A 22044-nucleotide genomic window follows, 5' to 3' on the forward strand; every position below is an offset into this window, starting at 1 on the left:
GCTTCTGAAAAGGATTCGCTGTTTCCTTCACCCTCAGTACCTTTTAAATAAAGCAATTCTTTTAGAAAATAATGCAGTTTTGATTTAAATAATTACTATAGAAAATGCATTAGCATTTCAAAATGGCTGTAAAAAATGGATTTCAAAAATACTCACTGCTTCAAAAAGCTACCATAGCTAAATCAGAGGAATATTTCAGAAAAAGATTCATGATTCATTGTGTTGAAATGTTTGAAACAGTAAATGAATCTTTTATTGTAGAAAATTATTCTGTGTATTAAAGTGCTTAAACAGTTAATCCTGTCACTGTTTCAAAAGGTCTCACGTGCTAAGTGAAACAGTTGTTCCAGAGATGATTCACTCTTTTATAACAGTTGAAAATGGAACAGTTGTTCTGGAAAATTTATTTTGAAACAAAATGACACAATTCACTGGTTTTAAACCCTCCAACTCAGCGTGTTTCTCAGACCAGATAGGAACATCTGAGACATATGTCACAAAAGTTTAAAACAAGCTATTTCAGGGCCAGATTTCTGTTATTTGTATTTCACTTGAAACAGCAGAGACATGTAACTGTCAAAGCTACGTAAATGCAAACAGATTTTGCACAATACGGCAAAATATGTGTGCATTATGTTTGTTATATTCTTCTGTTGACATTTAGATATGACAATAACGTGCTTTCAGGCTAATTATGTTTGTGATAGTCCAGTTTTAATGTGGTTTTGCTGTCATCTCATATATGGAAAAGGAAACTGTTGTTCTGCTTTTAATTTTGCAAGCTGTAAAGTGGACAGAGAGAGTCAACAGGAAAATATAATATTAAAGTGTTTGCTGAAAACAAGTTTAAAATATCACTGGATTTGTGGTGACTTGCCCACGATACCCCGACTAATGGGAAATATATCTGACTTTGACCTGCTGGAAATTCCAAATTCTACATTTTACAAAAATCAATTTTTTGTGTGTGTTATTTAGAATTGAAGACAACCCTGGCGGAAATTGCACCCTATTGTTATATAAGATTTTGCAAATGATTTAAGTATGAAAAGTCAAGCAAAAATAGTGTTCTTTGCCTTTATATATTTAAACTAGCACATTGCTTGTGGGGATCCACGAGCTCTACATTGGGTAGTGTTTATAAAATAGGTAGGTGACATTTTTTTTAAGGGTGATAATAAGTTCTGCAAAGTTTCTAGACTGAGTTGGAATAGAGTGTGAGTCCAGAATGTTTTTAGAAACTTCGACCTCAATAGTTTTTACAGGAAGAACTCAACCCTTTTATTTCCTGTTAAATATGTAATTTTTTAATGTTAATTTACTGTGTTAATGTGTTTATAAATTGTTTAGGTTCTTGTTATCATATACACACTTTTATTGTTATCATCATTATTACTTTATATCATTATTACTTCTAGTTTGTCATTTGATTTTTAAATGAACAACAATGGAAATAAGTGTTTTCACTTTCTTGTGTCAACCATGTACTTTTAATGTATTTACAGTTATATTATGTACTTACATTGAACTTACTAAGGAAAATCACGCACACTCTCACGCATGTACACACACACACACACACACACAGAATTTCAAAATTAAAAATTTTATTTTTAAAATTAACATTTGAAAATTACAGTTTTGCCTGTTTGGTCTATTAAAGAAAAAAAACAAAAACAAAACAAAAATCAGATTATCACAGAAACACTGGGTACTTATGACATGCACAGTACTATATATTCCCACTGCTGTTTTTGTTTGAATATTTCTGAAGTATTTTGGTTATTTTCAGCAGGTCGTGTGAATGGCTGGGTTTCTGAAACCATTCATTAAACCATTAGACTGAACCAGCTTGTTAAAAGGAAGTAGTAGTTAAAAAGCCAGCAACCCTCCATTCTGATTTACTGGGTGCTGCACATGACACACACTGATTGAATATAAGAATGTGAATGAATTTTTGTTGTTTTAAAAATGTTCATGCTACATCAAATTATAACCATCTGAATTCATTTGACAACAGGAATATGAATTAAACAGTGATCTGAAAAAGAAAACAGTGAGCCATGGATCAAATTTTAAAAATTTGTTATACCTAAATTTATTAGTTTGTCTGAAAGTATATTTGTAGGGTTCAGATGCAACACCCAGTAAATCCAAACAACACATTTTTTACAACAGTTGAGGCCAATATGCACTTGGCTGTTTACATAACTATCAGTGTGCAAAATTTTAAAGAATTTGAACGTACAGTGCATCCTGAAAGTATTCATGGCGCTTCACTTTTTCCACAATTTTGTTATGTTACAGCCTTATTCCAAAATGGAATAACTTACTTTTCCCCTCAAAATTCTACTCACAACACGCCATAATGACATGAACAAGAAGCATTTTTTGTTGTTGAAATTTTTGTAAATTTATTAAAAATAAAACAACTAAGAAATCACATGTACATAAGTATTCACAGCCTTTGCTCAATACTTAGTTGATGCACCTTTGGCAGCATTTACAGCCTCAAGTCTTCTTGAATATGATGCCACAAGCTTGGTGCACCTATCTTTGGGCAGTTTTACCCATTTCTCTTTGCAACACCTCTCAAGCTCCATCAGGCTGGATGGGGAGCATCGGATTCAGGTCTGGGCTCTGGCTGGGTCACTCAGGAACATTCACAGAGTTGTCCTGAAGCCACTCTGATATCTTGAATGTGTGCTAAGAGACATTGTCCTGCTGAAAGATGTACTGTCACCCCAGTCTGAGGACAGGAGCGTTCTGGAGCAGGTTTTCATCTTTCCCTCAATCCTGACTAGTCTCCCAGTTCCTGTCGCTGAAAAACATCCCCACAGCATGATGCTGCCACCACCATGCTTCACTGTAGGGATGGTGCCTGGTTTCCTTCAAACATGACACCTGGCATTCACACCAAAGAGTTGAATCTTTGTCTCATCAGACCAGAGAATTTTGTTTCTCATGGTCTGAGAGTCCTTCAGGTGCCTTTTGTTAAACTCTAGGTGGGCTGCCAGTGCCTTTTACTAAGGAGTGGCTTCTGTCTGGTCACTCTACCATACAGACCTGATAGTGGATTGCTGCAGAGATGGTTGTCCTTCTGGAAGTTTCTCCTCTCTCCACATAGAAATGCTGGAAGTCTGACAGAGTGACCATTGGGTTCTTGGTCACCTCCCTAAGGCCCTTCTCCCCAGTCACTCAGTTTAGCGGCCAGCTCTAGGAAGAATCCTGGCTACTGTGCTCATTGGGACCTTCAGAGCAGCAGAAATGTTTCTGTACCCTTCCCCAGATTTGTGCCTCAAGACAATCCTGTCTCAGAGATCTACAGACAATTCCTTTGACTTCATGTTTGGTTTGTGCTCTGACATGCACTGTCAGGTGTGGGACCTTATATGTGTACAGGTGTGTGTCTTTCCAAATCATGTCCAATCAACTGAATTTTCCCCAGATGGACTCCAATTAAGCTGTAGAAACATCTCAAGGATGATCAGTGGAAACAGGATGAACCTGAGCTCAATTTTGAGCTTCATTGCAAAGGCTGAGAATACGTATTCACATATGGTTTCTTAGTTTTTGTATTTTATTTATAATAAATTTACAAAAATCTAAAAAAAATAAATAAAAAAAAATCCAAAACATTTTCCACCTTGTCATTATGGGGTATTGTGTACAGAATTTTGGAAAAAAAAAAAAAAAATTCATCCATTTTGGAATAAGGCTGTGTAACATAACACAATGCGGAAAAACTGCAGTGCTGTGAATACTTTCTGGATGCACCGTATCATTTTCATTAAATTTATGGAAAGCTGTGCATTTTCTAATGTTTCCTTGCAATTTCCATTTTAAACTTCATTTTTCTCCATTAAAAATAGATTTACTGGGTTTTGCATTTGAACTCTTCATTTCTAATTTAAGGTTTTAAACAAATTCTAAATATCCCTTAATAAAGTCTAACAAATTTAGGTGCAACAAATTAGTCATTTTAAAAAGTTGGTCCTTTTCACTTTTTTCAGCGTGTGATGCTCTCCCTGACCAGACTTCCTCCTGCAGATATGAAAAATAAGGACATTTCGGAAGCAACACAAAGCATTTCACAGCACACAATAATTGTCAGTCACCAGAAGTCAGAGGCGTGTAGTTGTCATCCTGCGTGATTTATAAAAAGAAGTGACATGTCTGTTTTGACGCTGCGAGGGAGGTGGATGTTATGTACGTGTTGGTGACGTCTGAGGAACAGAAGGAGAGCTGACTCATTTATTCTGGCAGTTGCCACTCTCGTATGCACCGTGAGTTAGTACTGTCTGACAGAACGGGAGGCGCTGCTTATGTAAGTCCAAAAGAACAGAAAGCAGGACTGATTTTTGATTTTAGTGTTCTGGGACTTCATACACCCAGCAAGCCTGTTGGCATCTCCCACATTGAGTCTTATCTGGTTTTGGAGCCTCCTGCTGCAGCTTGACCCAGTTAACGTGCCTGTGGATGACCTGCTTGCAGAACTGGGCCTGGGTCCAAACTCCCAAACTTTCAGGCAGGAATTATCACCGGGTTTGATTTTCCAGCGTGACACAGTCACTCTGAGACTCATGTTTGTATGATGGAGTAGATGTTGCTGCTGCCTGCTGTTCTGCCACTGCTGCTGATGATATCAAATCTTCCATCCTGTGTTTGCTGAGTTGCTGATTCTGCTTTCTCTGGAACAGGGACTTTATTTCACTCCCTAATTTTTGAGCAGCCTGCTCGCGGAGCTGTTGCGGCCTCTAATAGCAGTTCCACAAGTTCTGTAATCGTGTGTCTGTCTTTGTGCACACAGTGGACGTTTTTGGATGCACCAAGAGCAATAATTGAAGATTTTACCATGAATAAAAATAAAAGAGAAAGAGACTTCTACACCGTAGATGTTGGGGATTCGACATTCACAGTACTGAAGCGGTACCAAAATCTTAGACCCATCGGCTCAGGAGCACAAGGGATCGTCTGGTGAGTATTTCAGTCTCAGTCACTGTAAAAACTGGTGACTTACTTCAACTCAAACTTTTTGAGGAAACATTAGCCTCCTTTTCTTTTGGAGATGCCGCTCGGCAGTAAGTTGTTACAAGTTGACTGTCGACGGGGGGCTCAGTCCAGCCTCTCAGCCTCTCATCGACAACTGACTTCTAGTGACTAAAGCCTGATTTGCGCTACTCCGTTTCCGTAGCTCCGTAGCCACACGGAGCCCTCTGCGTTGCTGTGAACCCTCTCCGAGCACTTCTCCGTAGCCTGATGTGCACCTCTCAAAAATCAAAGCTATACATCAGAACAACAAAGATCGCAAGGGCTGTGATTGGTTACCTTTCCAGTTTCACTCCTTCATCTCCCATTATATTTAAAAGTTTTTGCAGTGTCCATGCCGACTGCATTTTGATCATGAATCAAGTAGAAAAGTCCGCAAATATGACCACCTTTACAACATGGCATCGATAAACTACAAAGACACTCAAATGACCAGTAATTCATGGAGGGAAATTGTACGTAACGTTGGTTTGGAGGTTGATGATTGTATAAAGATGTGGAGGTCGCTGAGGGACAAACTGATCCAGAAAAAAATGACCAGCACCAGAGGCAATGCAGGCAGAAAGAAAATCCCAGCCTTGTTCTTCACATCGCACTCCCTACTATTCCAGCGGTAAATTGCATTGCGACACCCACCAACACGATGGAGAATTTCGAAAGCGTCACGCCCAGGTCGACATGATTGCATGGCCACAGAGTTAAATTGCTGTAGAAGCAATCAGGCTTAAGTAAAGAACACTGCTGCTGAATGGTCAGGATGCCAAGGTAAGTGGCTGCCTGTATAATCAATTGATTTTTATAAAGCTTATTTCCATTTATTGATGTAAGCATACACACATTTATTTCTGTAAGGATCCTCTCTGTTCTACCAGGCACTTCAAATTGCATTTTTTCCTGTTCGGTGGCAACAAGAAATGGTTTAGTCTGTGTTTTTTATTTGCCTCGCACAATTTCACTGTGTAGCTGTTTAGCCCATGACTGTGTTCGTGTTCTCAGTCAAGACTTCACTGATTAAAATGGTTTTTGTCCCAAGTGAAACGATAACACAGACATCTAAAACTATAGCTGAGGCTGAAAACTGTCACACAGTTGCTAATATTGTGTGTCAAAAAATACCAGTGGCTCTTCTTTGCACTTCCTCATACTTCAATGCTTTTTTACAGTTTTAGCCAAAATCTTAACACCCAGATGCTCTGTAGCATGCTACGTCTTTTTATTTTGTGGGAGTGCGAGCAAGTTTGCAATTTAATAAACTGACTTTATAAGCAGGTGTGCGCATAACTGGTACTCATCATGCCTGAGGCTGCTCAACATCATTGATGCACAGCAGAGGGAAACACTTTTCCTACAATCTGTCATTGCTTTCCTCTTATGAAGCACTTTCCTTGTGTTTTCTTCTGCACATCATTTATTTTTAACATGCACCATGAGTACCAGTTATGTGCATGCCTGTTTACAACCCCAGTTGCAATGAAGGTGGGACGTTGTGTAAAATGTAAATAAAAACAGAATACAATGATTTGCGAATCCTCTTCAACCTATATTAAATTGAATACAACACAAAGACAAGATGTTTAAAGTTCAAACTGATAAACCTTATTGTTTTTATGCAAATATTTGCTCATTTTGAAATGGATACCTGCAACACATTTCAAAAACAATGGGACGGGGCAACAAAAGACTGGGAAAGTTGATGAATACTCAAAGAACACCTAATTGGAAACAGGTGAGTGTCATGATTGGATATAAAAGGAGCATCCCCAAAAGGCTCAGCTGATCACAATCAAAGATGGGGGAGGATCACCACTTTGTGAACAACTGTGTGAAAAAATGGTTCAACAGTTTAAGAACAATGTTTCTCAATGTTCAGTTGCAAGGAATTTAGGGATTCCATCATCTACAGTCAATATAATCAGAAGAATCAGAGAATGTGGAGTACTTTTTACACGTAAGCGACAAGGCCAAAAACCAACATTGAATGCCCATGACCTTCGATCCCTCCGGCAGCACTGCATTAAAATCCACGATCATTGTGTAAAGGATCTTACTGTGTGGGCTCAGGAACACTTCAAAAAAACATTGTCAGTTAACACAGTTTGTTGCTATATCTACAAGTGCAAGTTAAAACTCTACCATGCAAAGCGAAAGCCATACATCAACAACATCCAGAAACGTCGCCGCCTTCTTTGGGCCCGAGCTCATTTGAAATGGACAGACGCAAAGTGGAAAAGTGTGCTGTGGTCTGATGAGTCCACATTCCAAGTTGTTTTTGGAAATCATGGATGTCGTGTCCTCCGGACAAAAGAGGAAAACGACCATCCAGATTGTTATCAGCACAAAGTTCAAAAGCCAGCATCTGTGATGGTATGGGGGTGTGTTAGTGCCCCTGACATGGGCAACTTACACATCTGTGATGGCACCATCAATGCTGAAAGGTACATCCAGGTTTTGGAGCAACACATGCTGCCATCCAAGCAACGTCTTTTTCAGGGACGTCCCTGCTTATTTCAGCAAGACAATGCCAAGCCACATTCTACACGTGTTACAACAGCGTGGCTTCGTAGTAAAAGAGTGCGGGTACTAGACTGGCCTGTCTGCAGTCCAGACCTGTCGCCCATTGAAAATGTGTGGCGCATTATGAAGCTCAAAATATGACAACAGAGACTCCAGACTGTTGAACAACTGAAGTCATACATCAAGCAAGAATGGGAAAGATTCCACCTACAAAGCTTCAACAATTAGTGTCCTCAGTTCCCAAATGCTTATTGAGTGTTGTTAGAAGGAAAGGTGATGTAACACAGTGGTAAACATACCACTGTCCCAGCTTTTTTTTAAAGGTGTTGTAGACATCCATTTCAAAATGAGCAAATATTTGCACAAAAACAATAAACTTCACCAGTTTGAACATTAAATATCTTGTCTTTGTGGTGTATTCAATTGAATATAGGTTGAAGAGGATTTGCAAATCATTGTATTCTGTTTTTATTTACATTTTGCACAACGTCCCAACTTCATTGGAATTGGGGTTGTATAAGCCCCGTTCTACCTTTCACAAATTTACATCCTGAGTGTGAAGATGACTGTTGCCACTTGAAGGTCATCAAATCGTGAGCAAGATTGCTAACACACTGGACTTATGCCATGTGCAGTGTGCAAAACTGCTGCAGCGTGCTCCTAGTATAACTTTAGTACAAACTTGGTGCTTCCGGGAAAACCTCCCAGTGACATCACAGCACATACGACAACATTACAGGCTCTACAGAAATGCACGGGATTACCAAAGTATGTTGAAGATCACAAAGAAAAAACAGCATATTCAACTTCTTGAAAATCCATGTCCATGTCCTACCAACAAGACCATGGCACAATTAAGGCATATCATGGACACCCTCCTGGTATTCCAAAGTATGACTAAAGTTTGAAACTGACTATTTTGGATGCATACATATCTGTAAAAGTGACAATAGGGTGTACGTTTGTGTATGGATGGGAATCAAGAACCAATTCCAGTTGATATCTGGTTCCAAATTTCTCAGTCCGTTGGAATCATATGCCTCAGATGTACGTAATCAATTCGTCTTGCAATGCTGTCATGTTTTTGTGACAGTTCTGTGTCATGTCATGACATCATGTTTAATGCCATGGCACCAAACACTGCATCTAAAGATGGCTGCATTTACGCTGAAAAACACATAAAAACTGATCGGGAATCAATAAAGAATCAAAACCAATAATCAAAACACATAATGGCTTTAATATCGATAAAATCTCAGCAAGTCCCATCCACGAGTTCATGAGACTCAGTCACAGTTACTATACTGTAAATGCTTATAAACCATGTTACTTTTGGTTTGTTTGTGATCACGTTGTGATCTAGTTTTTCTGATAGTTAACCTGAAAAGGAAATAAGCTTTATGTAATTACCCTTCAAAGTAAGAGGTTCGTCTTAATGGGAGAAGAACTGTTGGAATAAAAAACTAGATTTAAGTTGTCTTAAGAAATAAAAAAAAAAAATGACTCAAGCAAGTTGAAATAGGAACATTACTGTAACATTCACGTAAACCTGTTACACCCTTTGGCAACTGTGGTGCATGTTTATCCAATATCTAAGGTTGCTTGATCAGTTAAGGTTATTAATAGTTTCAAAACCCTATTTAATCACCATGATCAATCTACAACTAGTCCTGTATGTGAAACTACTCTTGAGCAACGCACCAAACCGCACCTTGGTCCTTGTTACAACCTAACAAAAATCCAGGGGATTGCATGTAGAATAGCATTTGGTTTCAAAATCTTTATAATCTTAGACCACAAAAATTATATCAGTCCTGTATAAGTCCACACAATCTCCATATGAGAAAAAGTATTTAATTTGGTGTTACTTATTTCAAATAAATTCAATATTACATATTGTAGATTATTTGAGGAATGTTGTGAATGAATGCAAAATATGTATTACTTTATTTCTTCACATGATTTAATGGATCTTATTTCATATATTTATATGAACCTTATATTTTAATCATCACTTATTTCAAGTATTCTAGTATTCTGAATTATGTGAGTTTACTAAAATGATTTAACACAGTTGGTTTCCTCAAAACATTTGGGCTGAACAAACTTACTGCTCTTTATACAGGAATTCACTACTTGTAGATGTATGGATTATTGTATCCAGTTACACTGCACGCACATTAATGAGGAAATAAAAGAAAATCTAATTTAATGTTGCCTGAAAGCCTTTGAAATCCACACTGTAAACCTGAACAAATTAGCAGAACTAACAGAAATCTTGAGGCAATCAATTGCCACAAAATTTTTGAGATCTGAAACTTAAAAGTCAATTGTTCTCAGAACTTAAAAGGTTTGATTATGTGCTACTTGTGCCTCATGATTCCATTTAAAGTGTTTTTTAAGTAAAAGTAAGTCCCTTCAGCTGCTCCCTTGTTTTCACTCAGGGTTACCACAGCAGATATGAGATCAATCTTGCATGTTGAATTGGCATAAGTTTTACACCAGATACCCTTCCTGACACAACTCTACATTACATGGAGATATGGCAGGGACTTGGCCACCATCCCTGGTAAAGTCTTCATTAAGTCAACTCAAATATTTTCATATATAATTACTTAATTCTTTTAAGTTGTGCTTAAGTTATGCTTTGAAGTTTTGCTTACTTAACATGCAATTAGTTCAAGTCAATCAAAAATTCTGGGTTTAATTTACTCAAAAAGCAAGACCATGTTGCACAACCTTGAAATATTTAAGTAAGTAAAATGTTTTTTAAAACTTTGAGTTTACACTTATACTTTGAGTTAATCTTTTTAATTAATTTGAACATTCAGGTTTACAGTGTATGTAAACTTCAAACACCTCTGCAACTGATTTTTTACCTCCATCAACAAGGTAATGTTTTCACTGGTGTTTGTCTGTTTGTTTATTTGTTTGTTTGCCTGTTAGTAGGATAACTCAAAAAGTAATGAATTTCAGTGACATTGGCTGAACTGATGGATAATGACTGGGAAAAAATGTGATTCAGTTTTGGAGGTGATCCAAAATATATCTTGGAAATGGCATGCGGAAGAATGTTTGGCACATAGCAACATTTAACTCAAAAAGTTGAAAGAGGATATTGATGAAATCAAGGATTTTATTTTGAATTTCATATGGGACATGTATGGCCTTGGTGGAGATATATGCTCTCTTGAGTGCCTTCTGGTTTTTATTTAGTTATTTGTTTATTACAGGCCCAGAAATTTAAAGTTGCTTTACTATCTATGCTGCTCTATCTGCATCTTATTCATAACTTTGTTCTTCAGCTCTGCTTATGACCAAATCCTTGAACGAAATGTTGCCATCAAGAAGCTGAGCCGGCCATTTCAAAACCAGACGCATGCAAAGAGAGCGTACAGAGAGCTAGTTCTTATGAAATGTGTCAATCATAAAAATGTAAGTACCATAAGCAGGCGTTTTTACTGAGTTCTCATATTTCATTGCACCACTGACAAATGTGACATTTAAATGTCATTTGATGTCTGCAGATTATCGGCTTATTAAATGTGTTCACACCCCAAAAATCTTTTGAAGAATTCCAGGATTTGTAAGTAACTGAATGTGAAATATATACTCAACAAAAATATAAATGTATCGCTTTTGTTTTTTTTTCCCCAGTTTTCATGCATTGAAGTAAAAGATCTAAGATTTCTTCTGTGCACACAAAATGCTCTCAGGTTTAGGTCACAGTTCAATTCAAATCCATTGGTTTATACAATGCCATATCAACATAGCACCTCCAAGACATTACACACCAGCAAGGTTTAAATCTTTCCCACTCCTTATAGAGTTTTTTTCATAGCAGGAAGAAACCAAAAGCAGACCAGACTCAGTTTGGTGGCCATCTGTTTTGGTTATACCAACGCAATAAAACAAAGCAAACTGTTGTTGCTAATTAACCACATAGAGGTCAGTGTTCACAAAGACAGATAAAGGAAGGATATCCAGGACACAACAACCTGAGGCCCGGGCAAACAAGGCGCACTTGTGAATCAGTGATACCATCGATACCAGATAAGTGATTGAATTTTCCTAATTCTGACCTAACCCCCAAGTCCACAGTAGGTCCTGTTCTTCTACAGGGTGCCTACTGTAAAATACAGCATCGTAAGACTGTAAAAAGATTACAGTGCTGTACCACTGTTAAATTACAGTAAGCTGCTGTAGTTACCAGACTAATTCTGTAAAAACATAAAAATACAGTGAAACAGTAATAACAGTATTTTTACTGCAATATATTGTTGTATCTGACAGTGGGCATACTATAAAATAAAAATACAGCAAACCAGTGACACAACTTACAGCCCAGGACTGTCACGTCTGGCTTCTTCTCATAAAGATCTTTTTTTTTTTTTTTCCAAGATCAGCGACTTTCATTGCTACCAGTCCAAGGCACATCTGTGCAGTAATCATGCTGTTTCATCAGCATTGTGATTTAACACACCAACCAGGTGGATGGATTATCTTGGCAAAGGTGAAGTGCTCACTAATATAGATTTTAACAAATCTATGAACACAATACGAGGAATATAACCATTTTGTTTTGCACAGAAGTCAGATTGTTTAGTTAAACTCATGAAAATGGGAGCAAAAACCAAAATAACTGCATTTAGGTCACTGATCATGCATATATTGATAAATATCAAACACGGTGTTGAGTGTGTGTGCTTGCATGCTCACTCTGGCAGATACTTAGTGATGGAGCTGATGGATGCTAACCTGTGCCAGGTCATCCAGATGGAGCTGGACCATGAGAGGCTGTCCTATCTGCTCTATCAGATGCTGTGCGGAATCAAACACCTCCACGCGGCGGGCATCATTCACAGGGTAAGCATCAGTTGGCTGTGATTACACAGACTAATGCCAGGACGGAATTCTGAAGAGGAGCTGTTAAACCTGCTGTGATACTTGACATTCAAGTGTAAGGGCAAGCAGCCACCTCGTAAAATGCAATAAAAAATAACCTAAGAAACATTCAGTGCTAGTAAGTGGCTCAGTAAGCATTTGGACTCCTGTTTTAAAGTTTTATGTCAACAAATATTCTTAATAAAAAGGCCCAATTGATGCTAATACTAGCTTTACTGATGCTTGCATAGTTGCTGACTACTGACTTTGACCATATAGGGCAGATAATGTTAAAATTTCTACTTAAGATTCCATAATTGGCAGAGCTGCAGCAGCAACTGAAACCTGTCTGGAACATTTGTCTGCATCTGTGATAGATGTCTAGATTATATTTTCAATTAATTGATCAAAATAATGAAGATTGCTCAGTCAAGGTGATATCTGTGTTTTAGGTTTGGACAACAAACAGTCCCAATCATATTCATTTTACAGTAATGTAAAATTAGAATTTTTGAGAAGCTGGTATATGATGTGGCTTTGTTTTTATTAATAAGACAAATTTAGGAATTCATAAATTCTAACTATAGTCATTATTTTGTAGTATTTTTCTGTCAATTGACTAATTGATAAACATAATTGCTAGGGGTGTGCGTCTCTCCCTTATAAAATGATATGATACACATCCAGATACATGGGCTATGATACAATTCAGGGATGATTTTTATTATGGGACATTTCAAATCACTGCAGTACAATAGAATTCTTTGTTAAATACAGGAAAGAATTTTCCATGATCAGTTAGATAAGTCAAAGGTGGCATTAGGTACCTTCAGATCTATATTTCATGAGAAACCATGGACCTTCAGGTGTTTACTAGTGTGCTGCAGCATGTTGGTGTCAAGCAGTAGCTTCAGTGGCCTCACATGAAGCCCTACTCGAAGAAGCAAAATACTGTAGTTCCTTGACTGGCCACTTGAGGCCGGCTCCAAAACAGAGCACATGTTAAAATGGCCAAATTTACAGCACAAATAAACATATTTATAGCCTTGTACAAAAAACAGTTTTGGTCTCTGTGGGTAGTTTCCTACTCCACAACAACCGTGTGGGGTGTGTTTTTTTCCCCCTAACTTCTTTGTTTAAGATGTTTTAAGCCATAAAGTTCTGTATAAGTGTGGGTGTGGTCGTTTTGAGTGACAGCAGCTGAGCCCAGTGTCTCCGCCTCTCGTACTCTCTGACCATTGTGGAGACTGTGGCTGTCATTTTGGAGTATTTTATGACAAACACCTGGATTAATATGGTTTGTTGTGCAGTGAAATGTCCTGATGGATCATCTAAGACGTCCCAGCTGCAATATTCGTGCCGAGTGACACTCTTGCCTTATTTAATGTTGTATGCAAACAACCATAGCACTTTTAGCAGCTATCGGTAGCCTGATCCATTAGGTCCATTTAATGCACGATTACTGAGAAAATAAGTGGCTTATAGCTTTTAATATCCACACCAAAGGAAACTGTTACGTGAACCGCGGCACAGTCTCCCAAAAATATGACTTAATAAACATCCGAACGGAGGTTAGGCTGTTAGCTTAGCTGGTTCGGACTTAAGCTACCCATGCTCCAGCCCCTTATGCATCAATGAGTTCATCGTGAATTAGCGAAGCCGCCACTGCCAACATGGCGAAGCCCAGATGTGAGCTTCATATTAGCTGTTCGAGGTCTCTATAGAAAACCTGTGGATGAGATCACGCAGGCCTTGTCCAGTGTATATACAGTCTGTGGTTGGTGGACTCCTCACCTTTTGTTCATCACTGGGGGGCAACACCACAAAGAGTAACAGCACCACCTAGAAGAAGCTCATAAGTTCAAGCCAGCAGTTGCTAATGTAGCATAATTACCATAACATAAATTTCCTGTTCTCAACCGGTACGAATGTTAACAAATTGTGAACTCAGCGTGAAGTTCAAATGTGTACATTTATTAATTTACTGCCAACCAGTTTTGGACTTTTTTCCCCCTTTTACCTCATAAAGTTATGATTCTTGTGACCAGTCTTGAGTGAGGTGACCTTTGAAGTTTTATAAGAGTTTGAAGGTGCAGTGAAGCAGTTAAATTCAAGCAGTTCAATGGATTTGCAGTGTTAATCAACCAGTTCAGAGTACATTCAGGGATATGTGTATCAATGTAGTTCTATCTATTACTTTAAAGTGGATTTTTTTTTTTTTTTTTTGTAAGTTTTAGTTGTTATACCTGTAATTTCGGTTTAGGACTTGTGTGAAGGTGACTATATAAGGACAGTGTGACAGCTGATTTGGTTGACAGGCCCAACAGTCTTCTCTTGTTTATCTGTCCTTAGCCAAGCAGAAGTGGAGGTGAGGGCGCTGTTGCACCACTTTACAAATAATGTTGAAATTCATGGCAACCATGATGGAAATATTTTTTTTTTAAACTATCCAGTATTTACAGCAGGCTCAACATGTAGTCTATTGTTTATTGAGGCAAGACCTAACTTTGCACCAATCTTTCACCAATCAATCATACTTGATAATTACTAGTAACATATCTACCAAACATGCATAATGCAAAAATAAAATAACTTTGTGTCTGTTCTTTTTTAGGATCTTAAGCCCAGTAACATAGTTGTTAAATCAGATTGCACACTGAAGATTTTGGACTTCGGTCTGGCTCGGACTGCTGCCACAGGCCTCCTGATGACACCGTATGTGGTCACACGCTACTACAGAGCACCCGAGGTTATCTTGGGCATGGGCTACCAGGCTAATGGTCAGTGCACATCTGTGTGTGTGTCATTCATTTCTTATTCTTGTGTGGACACACTGCAGTACCCTGTTACACATATTTATAAGTGTTTTTCTTTAATTCTGCATCAGATCTATCATAACCCATTTACAGTTACCTGAGGATAAAAGTCTGTGGATTTTGTAGCAGGAAAATATTCACCAACACCAACTAACATCTTAACTAACCTGTTGTCATGCAATTCTCTTTCCTCTTTTCATACTTTGTTCCACTTCACTAGTGGATATATGGTCTGTGGGCTGCATACTGGCAGAAATGGTTCGCCATAAAATCCTTTTCCCAGGAAGGGACTGTATCCTTGGGTCTTTGAAATGCTTCTTGGTGTTTTTGGAAGGCGTTTGTGCAAACTGTCAGCTCATTCATCTGTCCGCTCTTTGCATGACCACAGAATGCCATGTGGAATTACAGAGAATTATTAATGACCAAAACAAGACAAGATATCTGCAGCTTTGGACATTGATGTTAGTGATTTTTAATAGCTTCTTCTCATTGTGTATCAGACTGATGTTGCATGTTTTCATTTCCATGTCCACACAAGATAAGGCATTATTCTTTTTTTTTTTTGCATTTGTTTCCCCATCATTGTGTTGGCATGCTGACATCCTCCAGTGGATGTATGGTCAGTGGGCTGCATAGTGGCCGAGGTGATCAGGGGAAGTGTGTTGTTCCCCGGCACTGATCGTATCCTTCCACATCACTGACTGATCATTGCAGCCTCATTGCTTATTTCTACTTGAAGGGAAACATTGCCCTGTGTTCGTTATGACAGTGTCTCATTGTCCTTCAAAAATCAGTGCATTATCATTGCTCTCATGCAGCAACCTGTTTTGAAATAGTCAACACAGTGCTCAGAGCTCTGTTTGGTTACAATAGAATTTAAAGGTCATGATGCATTAAAAAGGTCATAAGAAGTAATATATTGTGCAAAGTTTTAAATCTACCTTTTACAGTTAAAAATAACTGGGATTTTATGTGAAGCATCATTAAATAACGACACACAACCCTGCTATAAGACAAATATAGGCCTGAAATGCTTTATTTTAGATGCCCATGAAATATGACACAGAAGTCTATACGAGGGCTGTCCGTAAAGTATAGGTCCTTTTTATTTTTTTCAAAAACTATATGGATTTCATTCATATGTTTTTACATCAGACATGCTTGCACCCTCGTGCGCATGCGTGAGTTTTTCCATGCCTGTCGGTGACGTCATTCGCCTGTGAGCACTCCTTGTGGGAGGAGTCGTCCAGCCCCTCGTCGGAATTCCTTTGTCTGAGAAGTTGCTGAGAGACTGGCGCTTTGTTTGATCAAAATTTTTTCTAAACCTGTGAGACACATCGAAGTGGACATGGTTCGAAAAATTAAGCTGGTTTTCAGTGAAAATTTTAACAGCTGATGAGAGATTTTGAGGTGATTCTGTCGCTTTAAGGACTTTTCACGGTGCGAGACGTCGCGCAGCGCTCTCAGGCAGCGTCATCAGCCTGTTTCAAGCTTAAAACCTCCACATTTCAGGCTCTATTGATCCAGGACGTCGTGAGAGAACAGAGAAGTTTCAGAAGAAGTCGGTTTCAGCATTTTATCCGGATATTCCACTGTTAAAGGAGATTTTTTTAATGAAAGACGTGCGGACGGGTCCGCGCGTCGGGACGCAGCCGACGCAGCGCGGCGGCACAGGAAAAACACCTCCGTGTTGATAACCATTTGTAAAATCCAGTTGACTTTTGATGGCTTTCAGTGGAGTGAGTATATGAGAAATTGTTTATCAGCTGGAGATGTTCCAACGTGTCCTCAAGGCTTCCAACAGAGGTGTTTTTCCTGTGGCGGAGCGTCGCGGCGGCTGCGAGCCGACGCTGCAATCCGCCCGCACGTCTTTCATTAAAAAAATCTCCTTTAACAGTGGAATATCCGGATAAAATGCTGAAACCGACTTCTTCTGAAACTTCTCTGTTCTCTCACGACGTTCTGGATCAATAGAGCCTGAAATGTGGAGGTTTTAAGCTTGAAACAGGCTGATGATGCCGCCTGAGAGCGCTGCGCGACGTCTCGCACCGTGAAAAGTCCTTAAAGCGACAGTATCACCTCAAAATCTCTCATCAGCTGTTAAAAGTTTCACTGAAGACCAGCTTAATTTTTCGAACCATGTCCACTTCGATGTGTCTCACAGGTTTAGAAAAAATTTTGATCAAACAAAGCGCCAGTCTCTCAGCAACTTCTCAGACAAAGGAATTCCGACGAGGGGCTGGACGACTCCTCCCACAAGGAGTGTTCACAGGCGAATGACGTCATCGACAGGCGTGGAAAAACTCACGCATGCGCACGAGGGTTCAAGCATGTCTGACGTAAAAACATATGAATGAAATCCATATAGTTTTTGAAAAAAATAAAAAGGACCTATACTTTACGGACAGACCTCGTATATGGACTCCTTGCTCTGAGATATACGTATGTCCAGTCAAAGCAAGTGTGCAGTCTCTGTGATATGCCCACATGGTTTGCAAGAGAGATTGTTTAGCATTTACATGGCTCATGCTCCATTGAAAGACTCCTTTCCTATCACTCCTACCTCTTCTTAATGCCAAAAAAAAGAGTTCTTTTACTGATGGCATGTGGTAATGTGGTACTTGATATCACCTTGACCACAATACGACGCCACTGTCGAACTAACACAAACATGTAACACTGTAAGTCAAAATACTAAATAAAGATATAAAATTGCAGAAAAACAACATCCCTCACTGACTGACCCAATCCCTGAGGCAGAAATGAGGTCTTACTTATATATTTGTACACCTTCCAAGTTTAGTTCAACTTAAATTGGCCTTTCTTGCCATGACTTTTATGCAGCTCAGTGAAGCTGACCCCCCACCCATGCAAGCAAACACACTGAGTGGTTAGTGCTTCATTTGTGCAGATTTGTGCCGTTAAAATTTTTGTTTGTGCTGCTATGTTTTTTTTTTGAGATATTAAATATTATTATATTATTATTAATATATTTTAGGTCATTCAGAGGTCACCATCCCCCAGACTGGTCTAAAATGAACCAGACTGGTCTACTTTTTTAGTGCTTTGTTTGTGTTGATTTGTGCCGTTAAAATTTTCATTTGTGCTGCTATAGCTTCTGGGATATTAAGAGTTTTATTTTTGCGCGATGACGTCATCATTCCCCCAGCTTGCTCCAAAGTGAACCAAACTGGGCTACTTTTTTAGTGCTTCGTTTGTGTTGATTTGTGCCACTATAGTCTATAGTTTCTGAGCCAACCGAATTACTTACAGAAAAATAATCCGTGCAAACGATGGAATTGGATTAGAATGGGAATAACCCTGTTGTGTCTGAAGATTTGCAGATGATCATGCTGGATTATGGTTGCAAATAGCCGTTTTACCGCTCCTTTTTACCGGCTCTGCGAACGCGTCAACTCAGTTTGCATACGAGTATATATATATATATATATATATATATATATATATATATATATATATATATATATATATATATATATATATATATATATATATATATATATATATATATATATATATATATATATATATATATGATGATGCAGTAACTCAGTCTCTGTGGCTTGTTTTTGGATACAGTCTGTAATATCTGTTTTTAAGACACTCGGGGCCTCAGTTATAAAAGTTGTGTATGCATAAAAAACATTTATATTTGTATGCCTATATCATAAAGAGCAAAAGAAAAATAACATGGGATGCATTTTAACCTAAAAAAACAGCCACTGTTACAGAGCTTAACATTTCTTATTAAAATATTATTTCTGTTCAAACACATTCACATATAGTTGGAATATGTGCAGTAATAATGTTAAAATGGTAAATGATTTCCCATTCACAAACTACAGTATATATATTTGACTGTGAACTACATTTTATTTACATTTTCATTTTTGTTGTTTTTTAGCTGCGGTAGTCCCAGTCGTGCACTATGCATGAGTTAATCACCTACATTATTTTTCCCAAGTGGGTTGGTGTGGTTGATTCCAAAACAAGAGGTTTGTGGTTTAAGATCACCTGTGCCCGTTCTCCATGTACATATGGAGTTGAGTCAGGAAAGGCATATGGCATAAAATGTATCAAATCTACATATAGTACCACATAATAGTTTCATTTTCTGTACCTCTTCGAGGACTTCTGTTTCACATTTGGTATAATTTCACTTGTTCTGCACCTTCTTTTTGTGTGTTGTTTTCCACTGTAAGACCAAACAGGCTGGTCTTTTGAGTGACACATAGACATTTGGTACATGCACATGAGTGTTTGAGGCTGTGTCTACATCCATTCATCGAAAACATTGGGAGTGGAAGCAGACCTGTGCATGCACAAGCACTTCCATCACCACTTTGATTTATTAAAGCGATGCATGCGTACACATGGCTTTATAATTCTGGAAATAAGAACGTGCATACACACAGTTTTCGTCATGATTCTACACAGTTTTATAAACGAGGCCCCTGGTGACCTGCACTGGCTGGTACAACCCCAATTCCAATGACGTTGGGACGTTGTGTAAAATGTAAATAAAAACAGAATACAATGGTTTGCAAATCCTCTTCAACCTATATTCAGTTGAACACACCACAAAGACAAGATATTTAATGTTCAAACTGATAAACTTTATTGTTTATGTGCAAACATTTGCTCTTTTTGAAGTGGATGCTTGCAACACATTTCAAAAAAGTTGGGACGGGGCAACAAAAGACTGTGAAAGTTGATGAATGCTCAAAGAACAACTAATTGGAAACAGGTGAGTGTCATGATTGGGTATAAAAGGAGCATCCTCAAAAGTCTCAGCCATTCACAAGCAAAGATGGGGGGAGGATCACCACTTTGTAAACAACTGCGTGGAAAAAAATAGTCCAACAGTTTAAGAACAATGTTTCTCAACCTTCAATTGCAAGGAATTTAGGAAATTCCATCATCTACAGTCCATAATATAATCAGAAGATTAAGAGAATTTGGAGAACTTTCTACACGTAAGTGGCAAGGCCAAAAACCAGCATTGAATGCCTATGACCTTTGATCCTTCGGGCGGCACTGCATTAAAAACCAACATCATTGTGTAAAGGATCTTCCCACCTGGGCTCAGGAACACTTCAGAAAACCACTGTCAGTTAACAAAATTCGTCCCTACATCTACAAGTGCAAGTTAAAACTCTACCATGCAAAGCCAAAGCCATACATCAACAACATCCAGAAACGTCGCCGCCTTCTTTGGGCCCGAGCTCATTTGAAATGGACAGACGCAAAGTGGAAAAGTGTGCTGTGGTCTGATGAGTCCACATTTCAAGTTGTTTTTGGAAATCATGGATGTCGTGTCCTCCGGACAAAAGAGGAAAACGACCATCCAGATTGTTATCAGCACAAAGTTCAAAAGCCAGCATCTGTGATGGTATGGGGGTGTGTTAGTGCCCCTGACATGGGCAACTTACACATCTGTGATGGCACCATCAATGCTGAAAGGTACATCCAGGTTTTGGAGCAACACATGCTGCCATCCAAGCAACATCTTTTTCAGGGACGTCCCTGCTTATTTCAGCAAGACAATGCCAAGGCACATCATGCACGTTTTACAACAGAGTGGCTACGTAGTAAAAGAGTTTGGGTACTAGACTGGTCTGCCTGCAGTCCAGACCTGTCGCCCATTGAAAATGTGTGGCGCATTATGAAGCGCAAAACACAACAACGGAGACCCCGGACTGTTGAACAACTGAAGTCATACATCAAGCAGGAATGGGAAAGAATTCCACCTACAAAGCTTCAACAATTAGTGTCCTCAGTTCCCAAATGCTTATTGAGTGTTGTTAGAAGGAAAGGTGATGTAACGCAGTGGTAAACATACCACTGTCCCAGCTTTATTGAAACGTGTTGCAGGCATCCATTTCAAAATGAGCAAATATTTGTATTCTGTTTTTATTTACATTTTATATAACATCCCAACTTCATTGGAATTGAGGTTGTATATAATATGACCCCTTTAAATGTCAGGGTGCCCTAACAATGTGTAACAGTATGAGTGTGTCTGAGAGAATACTGTCTGCTGCTTCCTTAATATTTCCACTTCAGATATTGACCAGTGGAACAAAGTGATTGAGCAACTAGGCACTCCATCTCAGGACTTTCTAATGAAGCTAAACCAGTCAGTACGAACGTACGTAGAAAACAGGCCGCGATATGCTGGCTACAGCTTCGAAAAACTCTTCCCGGATGTGCTCTTCCCTGCTGATTCGGATCACAACAAACTGAAAGGTAGAGTTTTTTTTGTATGTTTTTTACATGTATATTGTGTAGTTTCTTAGAAGGTTTTGCAGAAGTTTGACTGAGATTATTATTGATAACAGTGTCGTCTTTTACATAATTTCTTGTCATAATTCATTCATCCAAGCATATTGGTACCACAGACCCATATCACGTTCTTGTTTCTCCCATTCAGCTAGCCAAGCAAGAGATCTGCTCTCTAAGATGTTAGTGATTGATGCCTCTAAGCGCATCTCTGTAGACGAGGCTCTGCAACACCCCTATATTAATGTTTGGTACGACCCGGCTGAAGTGGAAGCAGTAAGTGGATCACAGATTGGACCGAGCCATCCTTAGGGCCCCTTCACACATAGTGCGAATTTGGTCCATATGTGCATAAAGTGTGCATGAAGCAAGAATCGTGCAAAACGTGTTAAATCGCAGCTACCTCATACACCTGTTGCTACAACTATTTGCACACACCAGCGGCTGAAACACAGAGTGTGCATTGTGTGAGCCAAAT

At 38.7% G+C, this 22044-nt stretch overlaps 1 protein-coding gene across 3 annotated transcripts in view; it reads left to right on the top strand.

The window, feature by feature from the left end:
- The window catches only part of mapk8a (mitogen-activated protein kinase 8a), a 31428-nt gene that overhangs the window by 1856 nt on the left and 7528 nt on the right, over positions 1 to 22044 (top strand). For 2 of the 3 annotated variants that reach the window (XM_034185184.1, XM_034185182.1), the window contains exons 2-9: positions 4811 to 4977; positions 10869 to 10998; positions 11091 to 11149; positions 12291 to 12429; positions 15062 to 15227; positions 15484 to 15555; positions 21351 to 21533; positions 21718 to 21842. In XM_034185184.1, coding sequence (XP_034041075.1) covers positions 4811 to 4977; positions 10869 to 10998; positions 11091 to 11149; positions 12291 to 12429; positions 15062 to 15227; positions 15484 to 15555; positions 21351 to 21533; positions 21718 to 21842 — 1041 coding nt within the window. Of the gene's footprint in view, positions 1 to 4810; positions 4978 to 10868; positions 10999 to 11090; positions 11150 to 12290; positions 12430 to 15061; positions 15228 to 15483; positions 15556 to 15872; positions 15945 to 21350; positions 21534 to 21717; positions 21843 to 22044 lie in introns of all 3 variants that reach the window. The other variant, XM_034185183.1, reaches the window with a different exon arrangement.

The sequence above is a fragment of the Thalassophryne amazonica genome, chromosome 13 (assembly GCF_902500255.1).
Source record: "Thalassophryne amazonica chromosome 13, fThaAma1.1, whole genome shotgun sequence".
NCBI lineage: Eukaryota > Metazoa > Chordata > Actinopteri > Batrachoidiformes > Batrachoididae > Thalassophryne > Thalassophryne amazonica.